Source organism: Papilio machaon, chromosome 15 (assembly GCF_912999745.1).
Source record: "Papilio machaon chromosome 15, ilPapMach1.1, whole genome shotgun sequence".
Classification (NCBI taxonomy): Eukaryota; Metazoa; Arthropoda; class Insecta; order Lepidoptera; family Papilionidae; genus Papilio; species Papilio machaon.
In genome coordinates, this window is record NC_060000.1 from 2,026,949 (window position 1) to 2,054,111 (window position 27,163).

Consider the following 27,163-nt stretch of genomic DNA (forward strand, 5'->3'; position numbering starts at 1 on the left):
TCATCATTTGGAGAACATAATGCAATAACTTGTTTTTCAAACATCATATTTTTAATTACATTTAATCCCTTGTAGTAATTTATAACTAACTATATTTTAATATGTATCACACGTTAAATTTGAAGTGTAACGTTACGAATTAGTCATAATCTCTAATAATCCCGTGAGCATTACCATGTTTAAAAAATAATTCATTATTGCATACCAACATCTTGTAAGCAACATATCTCTCGGAAAAGGGATTAAAAACAAGTTCTAGCTAATTATAGTAAAACAACTTTGTTTTAATTGTTTTAAATAAATGACATCCGTTATATTATCATTGACAAAATATAAGTTCGTTAGTTTTTGAGTATAAAAATGTTATGCATTATGATTCAATAAAATTATTACAATACTATTTAATATTGCCACATATGTAAATATTCATTTATAAATATTATTCTAAGGCAACATAATTTAACTTCATAAAATGTATTTTTTCCCATTTACATCAGTTTCGTTAAGGAATAGTCTGTTTTCGGGAGTATTTCCAAACAGCTACATCATGAAGCAAACCTCTTACTTAAAGGTTAGCAGCATTTGCTTTCTCAGGTATTGTGGACGTCCATGAGCGCCGGGAATCTTTTCTTCAGTAGTGTTTTCCTTGTACAAAATATCAAAGTAAAAAAAACTTAATGATATAGTTCACATTTTTGTCTGTTTATCCAACGATGTGATCTTAAAAACCTTAACAGAGTTCGACAAATATATCAATATAAAGGTTTTGTTGTATTTTTAACACTAACTACCCCGCTTTGTAAAAATATGAAAGTGTTTCCATATATGAGTACGATATTTTAAGCATAATTTAAGTAAGGTAACTGTAGTATTAATAACTACATATTATATAGATAATCACACTATATATTTCTTCGTATTGAAAATAAAATACTTAAAATGAAAGTAAGTTTTCAGATTACTATGAGAGTTCCGCAAACCCTTTTAATAACTTCTTCCCGGAATCTTTTATTGGCGCGATCTTCTTTTGTCATTCAATGAAGTGGACCGTTTTCCCGTTATTAAACATTACCTGCCCGGCCCGGCCCGGCGGAGCTGGTGTAGAGGCCCACTTTATTTTATGAATCACATATACATGCCATTTTTTATTGTGTTGATGTTTTTCAATAGTTAAACTATTCTAAGAATATTTGCTACTAGGATTTTTCTTGACATAACTATGATGTTAAGCCTGTTTATTTTGTACCATACACAAGTTTATGTCTTAAGCGATTTGTTGGGTATTCATCGTGCTTTTTGTGTATCCTCGAATCCGTAGGTATGTAAAAGTGTGTGTAGTGAAGTAGGCGTCACATGTGAGTAGGTATTGCGTCGTCGTCGACGTCGGCGTCATATGACACGTGTGTCGCGCGCGGGCTGTCGAGCGGTGGCGAGGCGCGCGGCGTGCGCGGTGTGCGCGGCGACGGGCGCGGCGCTGTGTGCGTGCGGGGCGGCGCCGGGGGCGGGCCGGCCGCCGACACTGCCCGCCGCCGCGGCGCACGCAGCGCGCTCGCGACACTCCGTCGCACGCCGCACGCCGTACCGCGCGCCGGCTCACTTCACGTTCACTCCGCGCTCGCGAGCCGCACGTGACACACGTCCGCGACACCCGCCTTACGACCGACGCGCTCCCACACACAGTGCCGTGCAGTGCTAAACAAACTTTTACGTGCGATGCAGATCCTCGCCGGACAGACAAACTACTAAACGAAAGAGTCGACCGCGGGGTGGACACGGGCCGTAGGAGCCCGCGCTAGCGCCCCCAGCGTGAGACAAGCCACAAGGAGCGCCCCTTGCCCGCGCCATGGACGATAAGCCGCCGGCTACCGAGGAGCACTACAGCCTGCGTTGGAACAACCACCAGGCCCACCTGCTGCGCTCCTTCGAGGCGCTGCTGCACGCGGAGACGCTGGTCGACGTGACGCTGGTATGCTCCGAGCGGCGGGTACGCGCCCACAAGGTGCTGCTAGGCGCGTGCAGCCCACTCTTCCGGAGGATCTTCAGCGAGAACCCGTGCAAGCACCCCGTCATCGTGCTCAAAGACTTTCAAGGATGGGAAGTGCAGGCCGTGGTGGACTTTATGTATCGCGGCGAGGTGTCGGTGGCGCAGGAGCAGCTGGGCACGGTGATACGCGCCGGAGAGTCGCTGCAAGTGCGCGGGCTGGCCGACCAGGAACGCGAGCGCACGCGGTCGCCGGCTGGCAGTCCCGTTCGCAGCCCAGCGCGCGCCACGCCGGCGCCCTCGCCACCCACCAGCCCCGCCAGCCCGCAGCCGCGCCGTAAGCAGGCGCGCCCACGTCGCCGCTCTGGGGAATCTGACACGCCCGAGAACCTGTCGATGCGGCGGTCGCCGAGCGGGTTAAAGGCGGTGCGGCTGGCGCGGCCACGCTCGCCTCCTTCGCACAAGCAGGAGCCAGAGGAGCCGGAGCCAGAGGCGCCGCCGCCGCCGCGCATGTTCCCGCCGCACCAGGACCTGTTCCCGCCTGTGCCGCCGGCCGGAGTCTCCGCGCTCTCTCTCACGCCCCCTCACAGTAAGTCCATCACATATGCCTTAAATCTCGCTTGCTATTACTTTTGCATGTCGATGTTAAATAATTCATGTTTCCTTCGGCCACATACGAAGTTTGTTCGTTAATTTTGCATTACCTTCATTTCAATTGTAAAATTAATAACATGACAACGTATCGTAATAATTTTAATAACATAACTTAGATTTAATAAACTTTAAACTAGATCATTTACAATAATAAAAAAATGATTATAATAATGTCAATTGCGACTGGCCATTTAAAAATTGACGTCGATCCGTGCAATATACGGACCACCTATTCACCCGCGAGATAGAAAAAAACGTAAGGTCGTCAGTAACAATGCCGTTGTGGATGGATAATTACTTCGTAAATAAATAATCACCAGCAAAAACTGACCTCGTTCACTCATTGTCGCTGCATGACCGATGCAAAGCTATTTATATTCAATGCTGTGGCCACTTTATGCGCGTGTTGCACTTAACGCCACTACAACATTTTATTCATCTCATTTACAACATCACCGTTTAACTTTAGCTATGACTTCTGTAATTTTGTTAAGCTTAGCAGTTTTATAAAAAAAAAAATCTTTCGACAATTTTATTTGTGTTAAAAGTCTTATCTCTTATCATTGATATGATTTTGTTCTCCGGTATTTTTAATTACATTTGGGTTAATGTTGCCTAAGTCTAAATATCTTCTTATTACTTAGACTTTCGTAGAGAAAAAAGCGTTAAATAAAGTCGGACCTTGTTTTTTGCATTATAACTTTCTTACAAAATAATTAAAATCGCGGTTAATTATTTTAAAAAAAAAGAATCTATTGAAATATCTAATAATAAAATGTTATCTGTACAAAGAGTAATGCAACTTTCACGTAAGAATTAAGATTACCCATTCATATGTCGACCAGTTTATAGGCAAAGGATTTTAACTGCACGGTCCATTACCTGCTTAAGTGGCGACATATTTAATCTGTGACACATTTAGCGTTCTATAGATTATAATACGGTGCCAAACATCCTATTAATTAATACCAGATTACATATAATTAGCATTTTCTCTTTAAATTAATGCTGGAAAGGTGGGTTATTATGTTTTGATAAATAACTGTGTCGATTATCTAGTTTTTATTTTTGATTTTATCCTAAGTTATTTGATAAAGATAACCTATTAAAATGTTATTTTAATTCGTGTTAATCTTTAGTTAAAGAAAATTCTGCCAAAAACAAGAATATTTGAAATAGCTTGACGTTTTTATTTCCAGCCAGTTTCTTATCGAAAAAAAAATTATAACTTTGTTACCTAATAAAAATAAAATCTGAATTCTTAGTAATTTGTAAGGAAATGCAAATTTTTGTTTTAAAGAACATAATATTTTGTTGTAAATTATATTGCTAGTGTGCTCGTGATTTGTTTTTCTACCGAGAGTTGAGTCCATCGTCGAAATTAGTGCAGGGAGTGGTTTTTTTTATACGTCAATTTTATTTTATTGTTTCCTCGGTTTTACGTATGTGCCGAGTGCTTGATTGCGCATTAATAGGCGTAGATTGTGCAGGGCTGACAAACATTTGCCACATATTTAAGAGGCTTTACCTTTGTTAAATTTCTTATTGATATTACCGTTCAAGTTTTATTTTCCCAACTTCTCTACAGGTGGCAAATTCCGTGTTGTTACTGTTTAAGAGCTTAATATAATTTCAAATTTTATATGGATACTAGCTGTCGCCCGCGACTCCGTCCGCGCGCAGTTAAAAAAAACTAAATGGGGGGGGGGGGGGTTTATGAAAAATAGATGTTTGCCGATTCTCAGACCTACTGAATATGCTCACAAAATTTCATGAGAACCGGTCAAGCCGTTTCGGAGGAGTACGGGAACGAAAACTGTGACACGAGAATTTTATATATTAGATAATTTCATATTTTTATCTTGATATGTATTATTAAAAGAATTTATAAGAAAAAGAAAAGAAAAATAAATTAAAGAGTTAAATTTCAGATACTAAATATATTACACAAGAAAATCAAATAATCCATAGAAGATTTAAGCTATTTCTCTAAAATAAAACTATTGAATTACCATAAACAATATTATGAAAAGCACGTCGCAAGGCAGATATTAATTCGTATAAAGTGGCAACCCTAATAGTAATAAAGGGTTGTACGCACTCACCTCGCGACGTGCGTGGGGAAACTAAAATACAAGGGGGAGTTTTTGAACGTTTCCGCACTTGTCAGTTCATTTCGAAATCCAAATCTAAATTGCCTTAACTCTTACTAAGCGAGTATCATTTTTTAAATTGTGCATTAATGATTTAATGACACGGCTAATGTTTTTTTTATTTGTACGTTTTGTTTGTCTAGTTTTGTTCGGATAGCTTTAAAATTCAACATACATTGAATTGCGAAATATTTGATCCTTCAAGCATAAATTTTGAGTCCGCACACTATCAGAGTTAGGTTGTAAAAGACTTTGACCAATCAATGACTCAAATAAACGTCATGGAACGTATTATTTTCTATGAAGAATACATCCCGTTCCAGCGCTCAGTGTAATAAAATAGAATTGAATATTAAATTATAATTTCAATAATTCGTAAGCTAATTTAAATAATAAATGTTGATAGTAGAGTTTTCTATAAGTTAATCGTTCAAATCGTCATAAACTTTGTGAGTACTCAGATGGCGCTGGTGCGTCCATGGTTTATTTCAATAAATGAACTTTATTGTTTCCTTCGTCGTGTGTGATGGGACCTTGATTACGGTTAATGACGGTACGTAAATGTAATAAGGGGTTGGCAGTGCCTACAATCACAATACCGACTTCCCGAATAGACGTTAAGTAATTCGGGATACGAAAGTCCCAGTGAGCTGTGGACATTATCCTCATTATGTCGTAAATATAACTCGCAAATGTCATACGCTACTAGTTTTATGTTTTAAAACAATCAAACTTAATATATATAGCGTAATGATGATACCTCTTAGCTGAATGTGTGGCTTTAGTCAACTTGGACACCTTAGGTGTACACTTAGGTTCCTTTATCATCACGTTAAATGATTACCTATCGAATTTATTGAAAATAGTTTAGTCTATGTAACTCCTATGTTACCTTACAGAAGCCGCATGTAAATAATACTAAATAATCATTTAGGAATCAATTTAATAAAAGCTTTTTAGCAAAAAACAATTTGAAGGGTAAAAATCTCTTATTAGAAAAAATACTTTAATACCTTAAATCAATTTTAGAAAAATGTGTAAAAACTAAATTGAGCTTTTGTTTCATAGTTAAATGACTTCTCTCACCACCCTATCGCAACAAACTCTAATCTCAAAAGATGTGTAAGTATCCTAGTTGTGTACATTTTGACTATCCTTGAAACGAATCAAACTTCGATTTTGTGACAATAATAGACTCAGACGTCATTCCTGACTTATAATTCTATTTTTAGCTGTATTTATAAATTTTGTAACTTTACTCGCAGAATTTTTGTCGAAGTTATATAATACGGTTAAATGTGGTAAAATATTTTGCCATCGTATTAACTGAACTTTTTGAAACCGATTAGTGACGTCATGAGGATAACCAAACAAAACGCTGATTTATAACATTTTATATTAAATCACTTTAAATTATATGAACACGTACAAATCAAATAGTTTATTCGTAACCGTGATTCCACTGCAAAAAAACATTGTCAATTTTTTTTTAAATACTCTAAAACATTGAAAAAATAATTTAGCAATGTAAAAATGTTATTGCGAGTTAGGTTCGTCCGCGTTTTTCACTAACTAAATTTTCTTACGTCCATTATATTTATTTTGCCCATGTTATATAACCTATGCACTCCGGGAAATAAGACGAATCGATACTTCACTCTTTCAAATCGGTTGAGTCGTTTACGCTCTAGGTTGTCACAATAGAATTTAGATACATACAAATCCACATACATAAAAACAAATTACACATACGGGAAAAACATTATCCTCTTGTCAATTGGATAATAATAAAAAGAGAGATAGAAAAGCGTTTGAACATATTTCATGACAGTGGTAATGCATGTTAATAAACCAATAATCACGTATTACAATTTGCTTACTGAGACATAAATCTCCATTTAAAACATATTGTTATCTGTTTTTTTCAAAGATAAAGACAGGGATGACGATATGTTTTACACAGAGGTTGGTCTCAGAAACCCACAGTTGTACTTGGTAAACACATTGATTTATTTTCTGAAATTGAATAAAACATAGTAGCAAACTGCGCAATATTGTTTATTACCAAATATTTCCTAAACGAATTGTATGTGAAGAATTAAGCGAGACCAAACTATTGTCGATTTCTTGCTCCATCACAATTGTAGATTTTTAATAAACAAACGCGAATCAATATATTTTTTTATCTTAACTTGTTAACTTGAATATTGAATATTACTCGTAGATTGTCATAACATTGTGTTTTTATAAAGAATCATATAATTTTAGCTTTTGTTTGCGATTTGTAATATTAATTTCGGATTTTTTTTTATGTTTAACAAAAATTGGTGTAAAACATTGTTTAGTTTTCATCTATCTAAACTTCGCTTTAGTAATTAGTTGGATATATAGAACATTGATTCCCAAAGTGGTTTAGATGGTCATGTGAATTCTACGGGAGACCCGGTAATATAATAATTGCGTATAATAAAGTCGAATATTCACAGGTTAAAGAAGAAATAAAGCAGCCGGAGTGTAGAGAGTACGACAAAAAAACGCTTCTAAATCTCTGATATAGACAATAGGGAAAAATTATATTTACTTATAATTAAACAGCTTAGATAGCTTAGCTTAATAACGATATCTTGTAAATTCTAAGTAACATGGTGACATGGATTCACGAGACACGCGAGGCGACCATCGGCGCCTGGCCTTCGTGCCGGCAAAAACTTTGCGCAGCGACATTGACAGCTACTGCGCGCACGCAAGGGTGACAGACGTTACCTAGCACAGATACATTTATATAGTGCTTGATTTTATTAGGATTCATTTCAATTCCTTTCCAGATTGCATAATAATAAATTTAAAAAAAAATCCATAATTTTCCGTTCTAATCCTATGCTCAAAATTTTCACTATAGAATTAAATAGTCGACATGTATGGATTTAATATAAATGAAGTATAGAATATTGATTAACACATTTTAATGATGGTATACATTTTAAACTTTTCATATATCTAATATAAAAAAGTTCCATGTCACAATGTTAGTTACTGTACTCCTCCGAAATGGCTTTACCGATTTTTACCAAATTTTATATGCGTATTCAGTAGGTCTGAGAATCGGCTACTATCTATTTTCTAAAATTAAGTTTTTTTTTAACTGCGCGCAGACGGAGTCGCGGGCGACAGCTAGTATTTGTATAATATATAAGTTTAAAAACAAATTTAACTTATTAGAACAAGCAGAATTGATACAATATTTGAGCACATTTTTATTAGTAGGTATTATGTTTGCTCTAATTGACTTAAGGCAGTACTCATAGTCATATAATATTTACTTAAGCACTCGCATAGTATGGATTTCTCATACTTAGGAAGACTATAAGTGCAACAGTTTGACACTTCCATCAATGAAAAGCGCCAACAGATAATAAATCTCGTGTTAATTTAAATACTCTTGCCGTCTTCATACAAGAGTTGGATTTGTGCTGCGCCTGCGCATTTACATTGAATGTGCCGACTTCGCGGCTCGTACTAGTGACCCACTTGTTACTTGTAGTAGTGTACCTTTGTAGTACTACTTTTTTTCACGAAACCAATTTATGTAGAACATCCTTATTTTCATACAACAATGTTGCACGATTTAATTTTGTGCAATTGTTATTATTTGTGTAAATTTAGAAGTTAATAACTTATTAATTTAACGAAATCGCTCGTACTAAATCTATACATATTAATAAAATTGGAGTGCCTGTATGTAATATAGAAAAAAAATCGTATTTTGTACACATGATGTTTGCGTTCGCAAGGCCGCGTTTGTTATCTGTAATCTCAGTAACGGCTGCACCGATATAGATGGAACCTTTACAGGATAATAGCTAATGCACGCGGGGATATCGTAGGATATTTTTTATTCTACGCTAACGAAGTCGCGGACGAATTCTAGTTTCAATATAAATCCGGTTCATTCACTTTCATGACGGAAAGTGAACGCCCCCATAATACATTTTACGAACTAATTCTAGATGTCTAATCCCTTTGTAGTGTAATACATTGACCGAGTAAAGTTTAAGTACATATAGTTCTTGTAAATATTTAGGTGTTAGATTTAGGTACTGTTTATGAAATCTGGAGCTATTGTTAACATGTATCTTTTAAAATATGCATATGAATAATATTAAAAACGATATGTCCAATGCTAAAGTTGTGTTAAAGCTCATTTGAAGCACGCATGTTTAAAAAACTTCGAACATAGTTGTTTAACTACTATATCAAAAAGCAAGTCAAATATATCATGTTTAGTGCGTTACAAAACTAAATTTAAACAAGTTTTTTTATCTATCATAATTTAATATATAACCTAATTATTTTATGGAATTATTGTATTTTTATTTTTATTAAAAACCAAGCCAACACAAGTATACGATGTTGTGTCGATTACTTTGACTTTTAAATGACAGGACCTATCATTAACAGCATTAACCTCTTTCAAATAGAATCAAACAGTTAATAAACATTCTTGTATGTATATACTAATTATGTGTGCATAAATTTGTGTACGTCTTCATTAAGATTGTCAGCATGATTTTCACATTTGTGATTGCTATCTTTGCCTAACCAAGAGAAAAGTTCCAGATTTTAAATCTTACAACGGCTGATACTTGTCTTGTCCGTTTCTCTATACTCAAAGGTATATAAGTGAGATCGGCTCGCGAGTGATAATTATAATTACCACATTGATTGTGATACGAAGGTTTTTTGCGGCGCCATGTTACAGCACGTGTGGCTTTTTTATTACGATACCACTTATAGATAGACAAACACAACATAATATATATATATACTTATCGCTTGTTTCCACTGACCAATTATAATAACATGTTGTTTTCCCTTTCACTCCTTGAGAAAAATTAAGATAACAAATGTAGGTTTCGGTATTAGTAAACAATGTTTACTCTTTGACGCGGCTTTTAAGGGCGCAGTTTCATCAAATCTTAGCCCCCGTATGAGGGTACGAGAGGTATTACCTGGTTTTCCAACAGTATAGACCACCTGTAAAACATATTTTCATTATCCGCATTAACTTTGAACATTAAAAGATAAATGATACTCGTTTATCGGCAGTGGAAACCCACCGTAAAAACAATTATTCGCCATGTAATTGCTTGATTAGAAACAACTAATTGTTATAGTTCTTTTATAATGTACAAGGCATTGTTTGCATTGATTTGGTTTATATCAGTGGCCACATTATACAGAAATAGCATTACATAATTTATATAGCTTTAGATTAAATCAGTGGCTAACAATCTACGGCCCGCAAATATTTATACGGCCTAATATTTGTGAAATTACAGTTCTATAACTTTGATTTAATTTTTTTTTTCAATGTCCCGGTTTTCATTTGATAATAAGGTCAAGGGTTCTTGAGAAACCTATTAAGAAGAATTTATAACAGTTTTATAAGTTATTTTCCTTGTAAAATTTGTTAGTATACAATTCTATTTTATTGAATAAATACCAATAATTTTAAATAAAGACATTTAGATTATATGTAAATTTTAGTTATATTTATTATTGACTTCGAAAAATTTCAGACTCTCAAACTTATGTTTACCAAACAGTCTAATCTTGATTGGTCTTTTTAAATTAAACTTTAAACAATTACGATAAATATCATTTCAAATAAAAACCGGTTGATAAATTGATTAATTTATTTAAATCATAAATAATATTGATTATATTTAATGGCATAATAAATAAATGTGGCCCTTAATCCACCACGCTTGAGGAGCCCTGTTTCGAAGTGAACTTTCTCTTCTTATGTCGTAAATCGCATATTATTGTACTGTGTAATGGACTAATATTGCATACGATAAACTGTATCTTTGTCTTATTTACAATACGCATTATACGTATGGTAAGCAATTTATTTTCTTACAACACTTTAAATTGTTTATCAATTAAATTGTCGTGTGAACTTAATATGTAACACAATTGTGTAGTAGAAAATTATGTTCCCCTGTTTTTTGTATACCCTGAAACGTTAAAATCTATTTTAATATTTATGTTATTACTAGCTGTCGCCCGCGACTCCGTCCCTCTGTCCGTGCGGACTTAAAAAAAAAAATTAGTAGCCAATGTGTTCTTCCAGACTGTGTTCTACATCTGTGACAAATTTTATCAAAATCCGTTGAGCCGTTCCGGAGATACCTTCAAATATCCATCCAAACATTCGCATTTATAATATTAGTATGATTAGAAAGCTATATCAGAGTGTAGTGATTTTTTTTTTTTATATAAAATGGAGGTCAAAACATAGGAATATATTAAGAATCGCCAAGAACGTCTTCTATTGGAGTAAAGTAAAAGTAGCTAAAATGAAGTAAATAAGATAATTTGGAGTTAAAATCAAATAATTTTATTAATGGGCATTGAAAATTTCTTTTAATTTCGAAGGGAATCATATCATTAGCTGGCGTAACATATTATCAATTGATTTTACTGTTCTTTAGTGGTATAAAAAGAAGTACGATACTGTAATATTTTCTAACAAAACTATTGTACTATCGGCCATTTTTATCTTTATAAATTTACATTTTTCAAGTCATGTTTCTATTAAAAACGAAATTAAGAGAAACTGCATTGATATTTTTCCGCAAATTCAATCGAAATTAGTCTAATAATTTTTGGATTAACATTTCTTAAAACTAATTTAAAATTTGTTCAAATAATAAGACATTTTACACTAAAATTCTTTATAAAAATGATTAAAATAACATTTACATGTAATGTTTATTCGATGGAGTTTGTGTTACTACAAAATTTTGTAATCCATGTTTTTTTTTCGTTTATAATTCTATTGCAATATTTTGTGAAATGCAACCGGCTATAAATTCGGCTTTTGTTAACTGGCACAAAAACTGATACGTTCACAAAAACAAGAACCACTGTTAACATTAAAAATGAAAACACGAACGTAAATGAAATTGTTATTTTTTTTTACAACGAATATCGTAAGTACCAACTTTCAAAAAATAAATATACTTAAATAAATAAGCGTTGAAAACATAATAAATCCGACGTAGTCCATAACCTGAAGTACAGAGATAACAAACATTTTGTACATTCTGAAAATTACCCAATTTTTTTTTTAATTGTACACAACTTGTTTCTTAACATGTTCGTACTTCAACAATCAAGTAATCTAAAGTACTCTTAAGTATAAATTTAACTGACGATTATTTCTAGTAATTGCCACTCACATGGGACTGACCACAGCATTGTTAAGGCAATAATTTTCCATCGAGCGAGTCTTTTTGCGACTTAAACGACTTGTTTAATCTCCATCACCGAGGAAATCTAGTGGGCGTTTCACTCGAATGATACGGAGCGCGCAATGTAACAATAATTTATGTGAACATTTCTATCGGCCGCAATTTATTTAGCAGGTGAGTATCGTGAAAGGTGAGAGCCGGGGACACGCGCTCCATTCAAACTAACCAAATGCTCTTTGCGACCACAAATGTTAGCATAATTACTACGGCATTGTATTTAAAATTATACAAATATGAAAGAGGCAAAAATCTCATGTGATGAACTTCATTTTATAAAATTTCTCGACTTGAATTCTACCATTACCCATGATAAGGATAATTAGTATTAATAAAAAAAAATTGGAATGGCTGAATAGTATTTCAAGTGCTTCCAAGAATAAAAAAAATAAACTGAACCATGACAGACTTATAAAAAACTTTAACGTGGATGAACGATAAAAATATCTTTGCCTATCCCGACTTAAAAAAAAACCACATCAATGACGTAGTGAACAGTTCCACATAATCTCGGCGCATACGTTAGACGCGTGTGACTCGCACCTTCGTATTGGCGTGATTGACGCGGATATGTAAAACCGCGGGAAATAGTGGCAATATAAATAATTACGTAAATCGCGGCAAGCATTGTGTTAGTGCACGCCACACGCGTATTGACGCCAACATATGTGAATATGTAATTATTCCGTTGACGAAGCGCGTTTACTCACGGAACTGTGAGTAATGGGAAAATAAGTATAGATAAATATCATTATTCGCCTACGCACTTTCAGCTTGCAGCCGACATGTAGGTGCGGAACACATTAAGTCTGATTTATATCAGATACATAATCATGGAGAATATATGCTAAGCTCAGTCAGTGCCCGTTACTTGGGCTTTGTTCACTTGGAATATGTATTTGCATCAAATATTAAATTCGACAGAACATAATGATTTAGATCTGCAAAGCAAATGAAATCAAATCTAGACATTGGTTTAATCTGTCATATTTTTTTTAAAGGAAAGTAACTATGCGTGTTAATTCTCTTAACAAAAAAATATCACAATATATTAAAGTTACAAGGAAAAGGTATTTGTTTTGTCGGAACAACTCAAAACAAAGAACAGTTACCCGAAATTCTCATCACGCAACCGGAACAAGAGTCACACATTAGATTTAATTTTATACGAATTTAATAACAAGAGTGATGCCCGCCGACTATTGTGCAGCTACATGACCATGTGAAAAAGCTCTGCCCGATTTTTTTTTTGTTCGCGATAAAGAGGTGCCGACACACAATTCGGAGCGAGATTGATGCGCATGCATGATCCTATCTACCCGCTGCGAGCGCCGAAGATAATAATTAATATTCCATAATCCATTCATTCTGAATACGTTCCCTTTCACTCGATTATTACTCGCCTTTTATCACCGGTAGCGGTGTAACGACGACGACGTTCAAAAATTAATTCCTCGCGTTAAATACTAATGAATTTGAATGAACGGCTCGTGAATGAGATGACGAAGACTGCGTTCGGAAACTGCCGCGAATGAATGTCTCGCGGTGTGGCACAATGACCGCGGCACACAACATCTCTCTGCATAGACAAAACAGAAAAAATACTCGACGTAAAAAAACTACACGTCATGCATCTATGTGCTGGTCGATTTCAAAGCGTCATGGGAATTGAGCGGGAAACTAACTTTAAAAAGCAATTATAATCTATGCTCGATTTAGGAAACGTCATATGTAAACTTTAATTATTCAAATGATTGAAATTAGCACATATTTTTGAATTAATTGCATAAAAGAAGCATATGCATAGATTAGAACTCAATATTAAATTTAATTATAAAGCCAAAGTTATTTAGCATCGACAAATTTGTCCGTCATATTTATTAAAGTATATTTTCTTCTTAATAACAATCATCTGTTGGTGTAATTGAAAAGCGCAGACGTAACGTTGCGACGCTTCATACTTTGTAAACGAATTATTGCGTTATTAACTAACTAGTTATACAGTTCAATCGATTTCACGAAGCTCACCGATCGCTTCTCGGAACTGACTAAATGATTTTGACAAAAAGACGCAAAGTGAAGCGCGCAAAAAGTTATAAACGACCACGTTTAACAAGCACGAAGCTTACTAGTATAACCATTACATGTCACCATCTTCTATTTGCTGACAGTGTCATAAAATTGAAAAGAATTGCATCTTTCTATATATTTTATATTTTAATATTTCTTTATTTTACAAATGCTCTTAAAGGAAATATGAAGAAAAATTTAATTTTCTCTCACACAAAGAAGCCGCAAACGACACAAGCCACAAATACAGACGTAAAAAGACACGAATGGGAGCTGGAGTCCGAAAGTGGACTTTACTTTTATAGCCACAAAAAGCTTGGTAAGAAATCGAAATCAGATTACGTGTCCTACGATTGTGAAGTTTCGGCCACAACAAAATGCGGGAAACCACAATTTTAGACCGTAAACGTATTTATAACTTAAATACAATCTGCACATTATCTATATTATACTCGCATGAGAATTGAAATAAAATTAAAAAACCATTTACGACATCGCATAATTGTTTACTGAATTTTCAATAAAAATCGTAATTAAAATTTTGTCATGATGACCTTATAAAATGTCATATTTTTCGTGAATTCTGTATCATATTTTCTCGATTCAACGATAAATTATCAGTTATCTGGACAAATGAAATGAAACAACTGTAAATGTAATAGTTTCAATAAGTTATACAAATTAGTATCTGAAAAAAGTGAATTGATCTTTCCAAAATATAGGTACTTACGTGGGTTTCTAAGTAACAAACATATTGTTATCTCTATTTTGTCAAAGATAATGACAGGAATGACGATGTGTTTTATATAGAGATTTAGGTCTCAGAAACGATTAGTACATAATTGTACTTGTGACGTATTTGTGTACCTAATTCGCACTTATATTTCGTCGCCTTTTAAACCGCATTGTCTACGTAAACAAGATACAAATGCATTCAAAATTTACGATGAATTATTACGCTGTTATGAGTTCCTGGTAATTTTAATAATATTAGTTGTAAAGAGTGATTATACTAAAATATTAAGTGGGAACGTATGAATCACGTGCACATGACTCAATAGCGTCGGCGAGTCGAGACCGAATCACTTTTGTGGTTCAACCGCAACCACACACGTAAACAGCAATTTGGATTCAATCTAAACTTTTTATACATCATCTAATATCAATAGGCTTCTCCATTCGACTAGGGCTGCCTCTCAATAAACGTAGACCAAAACTATCGGCGAAAAAAAAAAGTCAATTGACATTCTGACCGAAGGACAGCAATGTCAAAATCTCAGCTCGAATATGCATTATGCTTATCGAAATAGGTGGCAACCCTAATTGTGGCAGATATGAAATTAACTAGACGCATATAATTACTGTCGATGTTAAATAATAAAAAGGTTTTCTCTTCTAATTTTAATTAAATCAAATCATAATAAGTAAGCAGCATTAAAATATTGGTATCTCTCTTTTTTCATAATGATAGGGATGATAAGATGCTTCTGTGGTGTTTGGAAATCGCAAGTAAATTAATTTATCATTCAACCTAAATAATAAATTCTCTAGACAACCCTTATTTGGAAAAGGTAACCAATATAAATACGTGTATGTTTAAGTAAAAAAAAATATAACTGTCCTCAATATTATTACATTTTTATTTTTAGGAAATGCACTTTACTTCAATTTAATTGCTTTATGTAATTGAAGTAATTAGCAACATTAATACATTAAGTAATTTTATAAAGAACTGCACACATTACATTTTTTATGACGAGGCATGTGTAATAATAATTTAAAGCCCATTGTCCATAACAAAACAAAGAAGGCGTTATAATTGCAACGTAACTCATTCCATTTGCATAATCTGTGTTCGTTTGATAAGAAAAAAAAACAAATCAAATAGATCAGTAAATGAACTTTCTAACTTTTAAGCAGCTTTCCAATTCAATTATTATTTACAATTGTTGTAAACAACTTTGAGGGAAAACATTAAATTAAATCCATGACAAACATTAAATTAAATCCTATCCCTTCACGAAGAATAAATGTAATTTCACACAATGCATACAACATTGTCGTGTAGAGAAAGTCGATATCGGAATATAATCGATTTTTATTTATTCGTATCGTTGCATGTTTAAATCGATTCTCGCGAGTAACCGCAGTAGTTTAGTGTTTCTTATTTTCACATGGACAGATTACATACGAAACGGAAGCGTTCGCCGCAACCGCGTAATACATGTCCGATGTGGGAGAATGTTACTCCGATTATTGTTGGCCCAACAAGCGGCCAACACTGTTGGGACAAATCCAAGAGTTAGGTTATTTTAATATAGTGTCTGTTGATGTAGTTAGAAACTATTGCGTATATTCTTAACATGTTTCTTCCTTTTTATCTACTAAGAAATATTTGTTTAAAATTTTTTTACTGTCAAATTTTAACTTCTTAATTTTGTATTTTGTTCGAAGCTCAAAACTAAGTTCTGCTCACACCAAGACTTAATAAAGCATACCATATTCAATAAATATCAATCTCTTAAGGCAATTTAAAAATAAATCGAATACTAATCCATCTAATTAGAGCACAGCAGCAACGATTTCTAAAATAACAATAGTCAATTTCACAATAAGTGTGAGCGCCGCGTTGTGAACAGGCGCGGTCGAGCGGCCATCCAAAAAAATGGCGGATTGAAATTAAAGCGCCATCACTGACAGTTAGAATAGTGATGTGATCTGTCGACGCTGTCAATTGTTAATCGATTTCGAGACATCGATAACGTCTATACTAGCAACAATTTAACAATAGGTACACTTAGCAAATATTTATGAAAATTCGAATTTAAAGTAGCCAATATTACTGAACGAATTATTAGATTATTCAATAATCATGATTGAAAACTGAAAAATGATGATCATTTGGTTAATGAAATGTTAAGTTACATTAATTAATGTAAGTTTTTTTTTCTGTGTATTTTTTTATACATTAATAGCCAAATATATAATGACGGCACTCTACACATCACTATGTGGACAAATGAGCGGCCTTTCCTTTTTGTTAATCTTCCAAAAAACAATAGCGATCCAAACAGCTTCACACGAGATGTGGGTAATATGGAAAGTAAAGAAAACGCATTTCAATAGCTAAAAGCCAAATTGGTTGTGAGCTTACGAAATTAACACGTTTGAGGCTGTAATTTATTTGTATGAACTCTCCCAGGCGCCACAGTCGTGTGTGATCGCACTAATCTGCTCGTTAACGATAGGGATGTCGACTTTCACTCGATATTGCGTAAAAAAATATCGATATTTTAATGCTGATGTGAAACGTACTCATAAATGCGATACATCGATTTCAATTAACTTTTTAATGAGTCAATAAAATGTCCGCATAATAAATCAAGCAGTGTATAACATTCTGCCAGTATTAAGTTATGTTTACATAACTGTTGAAAGGTGTCAGTGTTGCCAGACTTGCAAAAAAGTTTAAATTGACTTTCTTTCGATATCTTTTAGAATATTAAACTGTAACGAATTCGTGTGCATGTCTGTACTCGAGCATTCACAAATAACACTTCATACAGTCACTTATTTAGAATGATTCATGCTTGGATTTTGTTGGGTACCTCGCTCTAGTGTTATTTGGCACGTCGTTGAACCCGGAACCGCGGAATGACATAGCCTTGTACATGTACATTTCATATTGCCTATTTAAGCGGACAAGAAGTATCATACAAAGCCTTAATATAGATAAATATAAGATCTTACTAATATTTTCAGGATACATATTTTCTGTAGTAGTTCAGTTGTGTAGTTCAGTTTAGACCGTTGTATTTTGTTCAAAGTTTGTCAAGAAAAGTAAAGAAACAAAAAGTAAACGGCATACCTAGATTATCATTTGAAATATAAACCGACCAAAGTTAATGTTGTAATGAAATAGCTTGTCTACTAAATCTTATAGTATCCAAGTATAAGAATGCTAATTTGCATTGCAATATATGCACGTCTCGTCTATAATAATTATTTAATTTGTGTCAGCGATCATAATGGTACGTCTAAACGCGGTCGAGTTCAACAAGATGTAATTTTTCTTCCATAACCGTTTCCAATCAAACCTCAAGGCGTTCTGCCGAGACAATAGGCGAGCGTAGCTAGCAGTAGCACTACAGCGCGTTGTGCAGTACACCCCTGATTATTTATGTAACGGGGACTCGTATTGGTCACGCGATCCTCTCGAACAATGCAAGGATACGCTGCCCATCGCCGCGGCCTAGACTTCTTTCCACTTTAATCGTTCCTCACATCGGTAAACGTGTATTTCTCTGAAAAACAATAGATTAACCCGTTCGCTTCACATTTACGATTGTTATAGCACTGGTTATTATTACTTTCGCGTCCTCGCTCAGCCGCTATCTATCATGTGATCTATTGTACGGGCCGACATCGGTCCCGAGATTAAAACGATATAATTAATGCTGATTCCATACGACCTAGTTTCGGCTCCGCTCGATAAAGTTAATTTACAGTTATAGTTGTAAATCTCGTTGCAAAATAAATGGCGAGCACGCGCGCCGCTCCGGCCGCGGCCTGACCATAGACAACACGCGGCGACTCCCACACAACCTCGATACGTCAGCGCCTATCCGCCCGCGCCGCGTGTGTGCCCTGCACCGCGCCTGCTCCCTCAATGACGACCCTTCCGAAACGACGTCACATGTATGTCTAAAAACACGACTTACACAACGTCGTCCTTTCCGAACGATTTCCTCCTATGTTGTTGTCCCCTAAATTCGGTCGGGTTATACTTCGCATGTGAGGTGAGACGAAACAACACATGTGCGTACCGTGTAAGAGAGAGAGAGGGTGCGTGACATCCGAATGAATGGGGTAAAGTTCGACAAGGTTACACATGGTCGCGGAAGGGTTGTGAAGTTTGGGTTTTCGTTTTCAATATTCACTCGGGATGCGGATCGATTTTGAACTTGGACTCGAGACAACGTTTCACAAAATCGGTCAGCTTTAGATTGTAATAGAAACTGTTTTAAATGTAGCAATTGTTATAAAACTTGTGAAATTGACGAAAAAATATCGTATCGAATGCGAACGTATTGCGTCTGGTATCAGACGGTGGGTGTGTTTCGTAAATCTTTGTTTATGGTCGGATAGTTCTGTGAAGGCGTCCGATAGTCTAGAATTAGAAAGCGTCAAGCCGTCGCCCACCGTCAGCCGTCACCAGCACAACTAATTGACCGCAAGATTTATAATCTATTTTCCGAGAAATTGTTATTTTATAAGAAAAATTATTCTCTAGGCCATTACCGTCACCTAATTTTTAAATTTCTTGATTGATACTCGTAGTTATATACGTCGTAGTTCAATGCTGAAACCTATTTCTTTTCCAGTCTTGCTAATAATATGCAATAAAATCACGTGATTTGTTATAATAAAACTCTTTTCTTTCACAAGATATGAAATATCTGTCAAAAAAATAAAATACCTTATTTCATCTATAATTTTATGACAATAATAACAAGAATTTTTCTATCTATAGCTGTGATTATGCGTTACATAAAAAACATAAATTTTATGTTTAATTTCCATGCAATACGCATACACCAAACTATGATTGCTAATTATGTAAATAACAAGTGTCGCAGATAACGAGTGCTTTTGCGATTGACAAGAATTATGCGTTCTTTGCGGAGATATCCGACATTTTGTACCGGTAAAAAACCGAAAATAAATGTATATACACAAATGTATCATATGTAAATCTTGTTTTTACTGAATCAAACAATTTTGTATTCTTTTTCATATTGAATAAGTTTGTTTTCTATTTTGAAGTTAACTTTAAGAATACTGCGATAATTATCCTCAGAGGTTTGCATTTATCTGTATTCTTTACACAAAGACTATTTTTAAGTATAAATTGAACAAATTTCATCTTATCTAGTTATATTTATAACAATAAAATATATGAAATCCAATTATGAAAGGTGATTCATAACGAGCAAAGGAATGGTCAAAGGTTACGCTGTCGAAACTGTAAAGTTCAGATTGCACTTACAATTTCTAGCAACAATCCACAAATCTGTTCCCTGAACGAACTACCTTAATTGTTTTAATATATTAAAAGTTGAGACTAAAATTTCAATTGGACAGAAGCTGAAACAACAAAAAATAGTCTAGTTAGGTCGAAACCGACTGCGAAATAACAATAATTATACAATATAGACATGTTACAAGAAAGAAGAGAACTTTCTTACGTTAGAGGGTTTTCATAACATTATTTTGTTACATTTAGTGCATTTTGTTTGAGATTATTTTTTATGAAGTCGGCTTCCTTTTTTGCTTAATTTTTTTTTGTTCTATATGTTTCGGTATTAAAATTACTCCCAGCGACATCTAGTGGCGAAAAGTAAAAACACACGGTTTCGAAATTAAAGCCATATTTTCGATGTATTCTTTACTGTAAAGTTGTCATCATAATTATATAGATTGGTTGACTATTAAATTATAAATGGTCATTAAGTGTATGTAAAACTATAGCGCACTAAGTCAGTGAGATGAAAATTAATTTATATTTAGTTTTAGTGGTCAATTAAATTTTATCATCAATGTAGAATGGAAGTAAATGTCATGTGCCGTATTCTGGAGCCGGTGATTTAATGCGTCAAGATTTGTTTTAATTTAAACATTGCCTTGTATTTCATTTTGTACAAACATGGAAAATGATAGCAGTTGTATGTAGACAATAAATAAAGCATCAAAGTATAAAGTACTTTACAACTCAATTACAACTTTAACTTAACATCCAGTAATATTTCAATCCTTTTTTTTTAGTGTGTCTTTTTTAGCGATCGATCAAGCAAAAGTTATAATTCCTATCTATTACTTTTTCACAGATATTTCTGCTTTGATTTAGCAAAAACAAAACGCAACAAAATCTATAAAGAGAGAAATATATTAAACCTTTAATAAAAAAGATTTTATTTTCTTTATATAACATAAATAGCGAGAATAGTGTAGGACCTCTCAATTTGCCTGGAGTCGTTATTGATTTTGTCGCATTTCAATGCGGACACCTCAGCGCCACTCGCGGCGAACAGATGTGCCTCAGCACTACCTTACTATATTTATTAACAACCAACGTAGATATTTCAATAGCACTTTATTTGCGCTCCTACGAAGCAGCTATCATTAAAATCAAATAGACAAATCATCAACTTGCATCTCAATGTATTAAAAGAGTTATTAATGATTTTTGTTATACATATTTTTTTTGTTCAACTCTTGCAGCCAATTTAAATTACGTTAAAAATACTAGATAGTGGCATCATTATCATCAGCTCACTATACGTTCCTACTGAGGGAGCCTACCCCAAGTTAGGGGTGACTAGGACATAGTCAACCACGCTGGCCCAGTGCGGGTTGACTTCACACATATCTTTGAATTTCTTCTCAGATATATGCAGGTTGCATCACATAATGTACAGCAATGAAATACCGTAAAGAAAAAGAACCATTTTAATTAATGCAAAAGACCGATTTTCCTTATTCACTCTTTTCAAATACCACTTTCAGCTGTTGAATTTTTGTATGCTTTTAATATGTAAGTAGAAAATGAATGGCTACTTAATAAAGAGGTATATGACGTATTTTAAATTAATTATAACTTGAATAAGCCGTTTATGTAGCTAATAAATAAATGTACGCTAATATTTTATTAAATTCCACACAGCATATATTGAAATAATTTTCCCTTCGTCGGTCGTTTTTTTTATCTCAATAGATTTAGAAATTCTAAAGCGAATTAAATAGACATAGGAGTTAATATCATACTTAGTACTGCATACAAAATTATATGCTTCTGTAATTTTTTTATAAGTTAATTTAGAAAATGTATTTTTCAAATAACAATTTTTTTTATTGATTTATCTATACATTAAATCGTTTACAATACAAATTATGATTAACAACAACTTCAAAAACACGTCCAACCATTAAGCTTTTCATTTTAAATTTTATAAAGTTCAGTAATACTCATAGCGCCATCTAATGTCGAGTAGCTGAACTATATGTTTCTTCCAAGGTTTTGTGGTACGGTCGACCGGCACCTTTCACTATACGTAGTACTTCAATCAATACCGTTATAATTCGTATCTAAATAATGTAGTTTTAGAAACAGCGCGATATATTGCATGTTAATATAAATATTGTACATAACTTAATTTATTAAAAAGACTTGTTATAGTTTTTTTGATAGTTAAATAATAACATTTCATCAAAGTACACAGAAAATTATGGTTGTTTCGATCTAATTGTTATATAGAATGTTAATGGCTAAGACCTGAAATTAAAGAATTAACTGCATCTAGATTTCAAAAGTAAATCGATCGAATGATGAATTACGAATTAGCAAAGATATAAAGCTTTTAAAACATGTTAAAACAAGTATAAATAGTGTAAAATTTATATGTATACATACCTCTGTTAGTAGTGTCGTAGTCTTTTACGATTATTGTACTATTAAGAGTTTAACAACCGTAATTATGCGCAACGAAATATTAGTGCAATAACATAATGTATCCCATCCGGTAATTATTCTCACGTTTTATTAGTTACGTAGAGTTAAAACCTCTTATCCTTGCAGCCAGGGCATCGTGCGGCTCTGGCCCTACATAAATTTATTGTCACTTGCTGCCTACATACATTCGTTGTATGGTAACTTAAATAATCCCGTAGTCTAACTTAGATTTATCGTCGGTTTCTGACACCGAAATATCCGGTGAAACTCATATGGTAATGCGTCTGATTACCTTTGACAAAACAGTGTTATCAATATGTTTTATACAGTGATTTTTGTCTCAGAAACGAACTAATTATAGCATACATTTCTCTTACTATTAGTAAGAGAAATGTATAAGATTTAAGTAACCATTAAGCGACTCTGAATGCGGTAGTTAGCAGCATATTCCATCTTTAGCGACTAAAAGATTCACTGACATATTCCATTACTTGCTAATAATACGATTTGAATTCACTTTTGTTCGTAAATCCTTGTTATCTGTAATAATAAATGTGTTTTGTTTGTTGCATAGTGTTCGGCATCGAGTCGCCGCTGGGGCTGTTCCCGCCGGGAATGGAGCACAAGATGTACCCACTGATGGACGTTGAACACCGCGCGCCTCCACTAGACGCGCAGCTCTTCACCAACGTCAAGAAGAAATGTAAGTACTACGATCATCATCAAGCTGCCCTTTGCCCTTTACGTATGTTGTCTCTGAATCTGAATAATCTCTGTAAATCAATTCTTTTGGCCTGACTATAAGAGGAAAAATAATCTTTGCTAAATTTTTTTTGGACTCGATATGTTTTTTTTTGTTAGTTCTATTTGGAGTGATATTTTTTAATTACTCCTTACGAATATTATTAATGTCGAAGTTTAGATGGATGGATGAATGTAGATGTAGACCATACTGGAAGAACACATAGACTACTAATTAAGTTTTATCTTGAATTCCGCTCGAACGGTGTTTTGAGCGACAACTAGTTTAATATAAACTTCTTCTGCATTAATACGTAAAGATTTTAGAAATGTTAGTTGAATAGTTTTACATTTAACAGTTAACAATAGCAAATATGATAAATAATCTAACTAACGCTGCTCGGGATTCGGAAACGGCCAGCGAATGGTACACGCATTGTCTCCTCTGGATGTTTATTAAGATGATCAGATAGTGTATGAATATCTCATAGGAGCCAGCAGAGAACGTACGATTTGAATGCACCAACTACCCGCTCACATCGCAAAACCTAGGGTTGGCAATTAAACAAAAAAATATTGAAAATTTGACTTCCTCTGTAAGTAACATTGATGTTAGAGAATGTTAAAAATCATAGTGTTAATAGGGAAATAAGTGGGGTATTTCCACTATATACTACAAGACTAAAAAAAATGTCTAATGCACAGTACAATGGCAACACAACCTTACAATTATCATAATTTGTGAATAAGACAACGTAGTGTCTTATTCAAATTGTTACGTAGGTATATAAGATGTCTTTAATACGTTTTTTTTTTACAAAAATTGCAACCCTATTTTTCACAATACACGTCGATCGATTAGAGACGTTTCGAGACGCCGTCACAGCGCAAAGACTGAAGACAATACAAACAAGCCATCCCAATAAGAAACCTTCTTTTAATTTCACCCTCGCTTTTTCGCGTGACTTGCGACGACTATTAAAAGAAAACAAATTAACATAATGACAAAATATCGTACCGTTCGAAAACCAATCGGTATTGAGTTAACGTGATCCGACGGAACATCACGATTGACGCAGAGCGACGTCACCGCCAACGACTGGTTGCTATATGGTCGTAATGTCCTGCTTCTGGATAATAATAATATTTCATTGGTCTTGAAGGACATAATCAATAACAAAATATATTTAAAAAAAAAGAAAATGAATACAAAATGAGAGGAATAGATAACAAAGATAGAAATGTGGGGTGGAAATAAATTTAAAAATAAACAAATCTACTATACTTTCTTACTTTTAAAATGTATGAAAATAAATTCCTATGATGGCGTGAAAGTTTCAAATTAATACCCGTAACCCGATCATTTAGTCGTGTGTCGCGACCGGTTGCTGCAGCCGAAACACGGCTATTAGCGGTATTGGGTAGCGGGTAGCGAGCCCGGGTAGCGGTATTAGGTAGCGCCGGTACACGGCACATGTCGTGCCCCCGCACTTCGACGATCATAAATCACTAAACTCTACCCCCAGTAATGTAATTAACTAACTAAACGTTTCGTAATGCATGCGAGAACTTTTCCATGACATCTTTATTGGGCTCTAATTCCTTATACACGATGAATTTATTCTTGTAATCGATATTCGGGAATATACAAAACGAAAACATAAATATTTCTCTGTTTGCAATAAACGAACTGACGACCAACGTTTTATTTAATAATACCTCCCAATATTTTCATGTGTAATGAGTTTTTTAAATTGATTGTTTATTCGCAGGGCGACCTAAAGGGCAGCACAGCGCGCCGCGCGGTGGACCGCCCCGCTCGTGGACAAATGCAGAGCTGACGGAGGCGCTGCAGCATGTCTGGAACAAGAAGATGACCACCAGCCAGGCCTCCAGGATCTTCGGAATCCCGTACAACTCGCTGTTGATGTATGTGCGCGGCAAATACGGCAAGAGCCTCAAGCTGGAGCAGCTTCGGAAAGACTGCATCGGCGGGCCCCTCGACGTTCTCAACCTCAACACCGGCAACAATAACAACAACCACCCCTCCAAGCACCACGATAAAGACGACCAGCACCAGAACCAGGGCCAGCGTCCCGCCAGCTCAGAGCCGGACATCACATCCAACCCGATGTTCAACCCCTTCCAACAAGGCTTCTATCCCGAATTCCCGCCCGGCTTCCCCATGCCTCTCAACATGCTGCACCTCCTGCCTCCTAACGACAAAGCCCGAGATCTCTACCAGTCAATGCCAATGGCGCTCGATTCATTGTCAGGGGTGACAAAGGAGGAGGACTGCAAGAGCGACAGATCCAAGGAGAACTCTGCGGATGAAGAGGGTGACTCGTATCGTCCGCCTGCGCACCCGCCGCACCCTCCAGACACGCGCACACTGCTGCACCACAACGGACAAGATTAATACCAACAAAATCGCTAGTAATTAAAGATGCCGGGACTCTACCGGTGCTCTATTGATCAAACTCTATGTGTAATTTTTATTCAAAGCATGCGACGCGGCGCGGCACGCTGGAGAAACGGCGCAACTGAAATTAAATTGATGTATTGCGTTTCTAATATTCTCATTGCGAACCTTTGAGTTATCAAGTGCAATATTATCTCAGAGATATAGTTCATAGAACTCGACCGCGATACACTGAAGGAGTTTCAGTTCCGTCCGCACATAACAGAACATTAGAAAGTCACCAAACTCCGCGTCGTGTCCGCCGCGTCTGACCTTAGTTAAATTTATATTTAAAAAGATATGTTTATATTGTAAATGTATATTTAAAATGTCGCATGTAAGTGATTAGATGATAGTTAATATTTCTGAAGGTGTGCAATAAGTATGAAATATGTTGTGATCGTGGTTGCGGCCGCTGCGGCGGCTGACGTCTCTCTTGTTAACATTCCAAATCGACATTCCTTATATTTTATTTAGACATTAGTTCGTAAATAATTAATTATATTGTTTTAACTGTAATTATATTTCGATGGCGAATCTCAAATACGTCTTGCCGATTATTGTTTTTAAGCTGTGTTTATAATAATTAATGATGTTTGTATTTAAACGATTCCGATGTAGATATACTTTATATTGTGCGAGTTTACTTCTGAATTTCACCAAAGTTTGTAAAATATTTCGTAATATTAGATATTATTCGATGATAAACAATTTTTAAATGTATATAGTTATTGATAATTAATTGAAATTATAATAAATTAACCGTAAATAGGGAGACATTCGGTGTCTAAATGGTAAATAGTAGTGTATTTGTAATTGTTGTAGTTTTAGTGAAGTGAAACAGTGAACTGTTCGGATGTCGATATGTCGATAAGTGACGCAACAGGCGAGGGAAGTCCGCGACGCACTAGTCACACACGAAAACAAAATTATTTCAATAACACACCGCTGTCAACTGCCATTTCAATTACCACAATTCTAAACTTTTTAATCCATAAATATATTAGAAAATATTACGTAATAATGTTCGTACAACTTCGTAAGAGCTCTAAAAAATTAATAAATTCGACTCGCGTTCTGGTAGGCCAATGATAATTCGTGTTCTCATTCGCAAAGGTACACATCACTCGGGTGGTCCCGTCGACAAAATGACGTCAGCAGTTTTCGATCACAGATAATAAAACGAACTGCATTAACGTCATCGAAACATAATAACATTACCATGACAGTGCGCGCCCGGTTTAGACAAATAAAGTATCTGCACTCAATGTTCAAATA

General features: G+C 34.9%; 1 protein-coding gene across 1 annotated transcript; it reads left to right on the top strand.

The window, feature by feature from the left end:
- Positions 1 to 1,571: 1,571 nt before the first annotated feature.
- LOC106720976 (protein jim lovell) lies at positions 1,572 to 26,435 on the top strand. Its single transcript, XM_014515786.2, has 3 exons — positions 1,572 to 2,570; positions 23,258 to 23,386; positions 25,197 to 26,435. The coding sequence occupies exons 1-3, from the start codon at positions 1,844 to 1,846 to the stop codon at positions 25,841 to 25,843; spliced, it is 1,503 nt and encodes a 500-aa protein (XP_014371272.1). The 5' UTR covers positions 1,572 to 1,843; the 3' UTR covers positions 25,844 to 26,435.
- Positions 26,436 to 27,163: the final 728 nt, after the last annotated feature.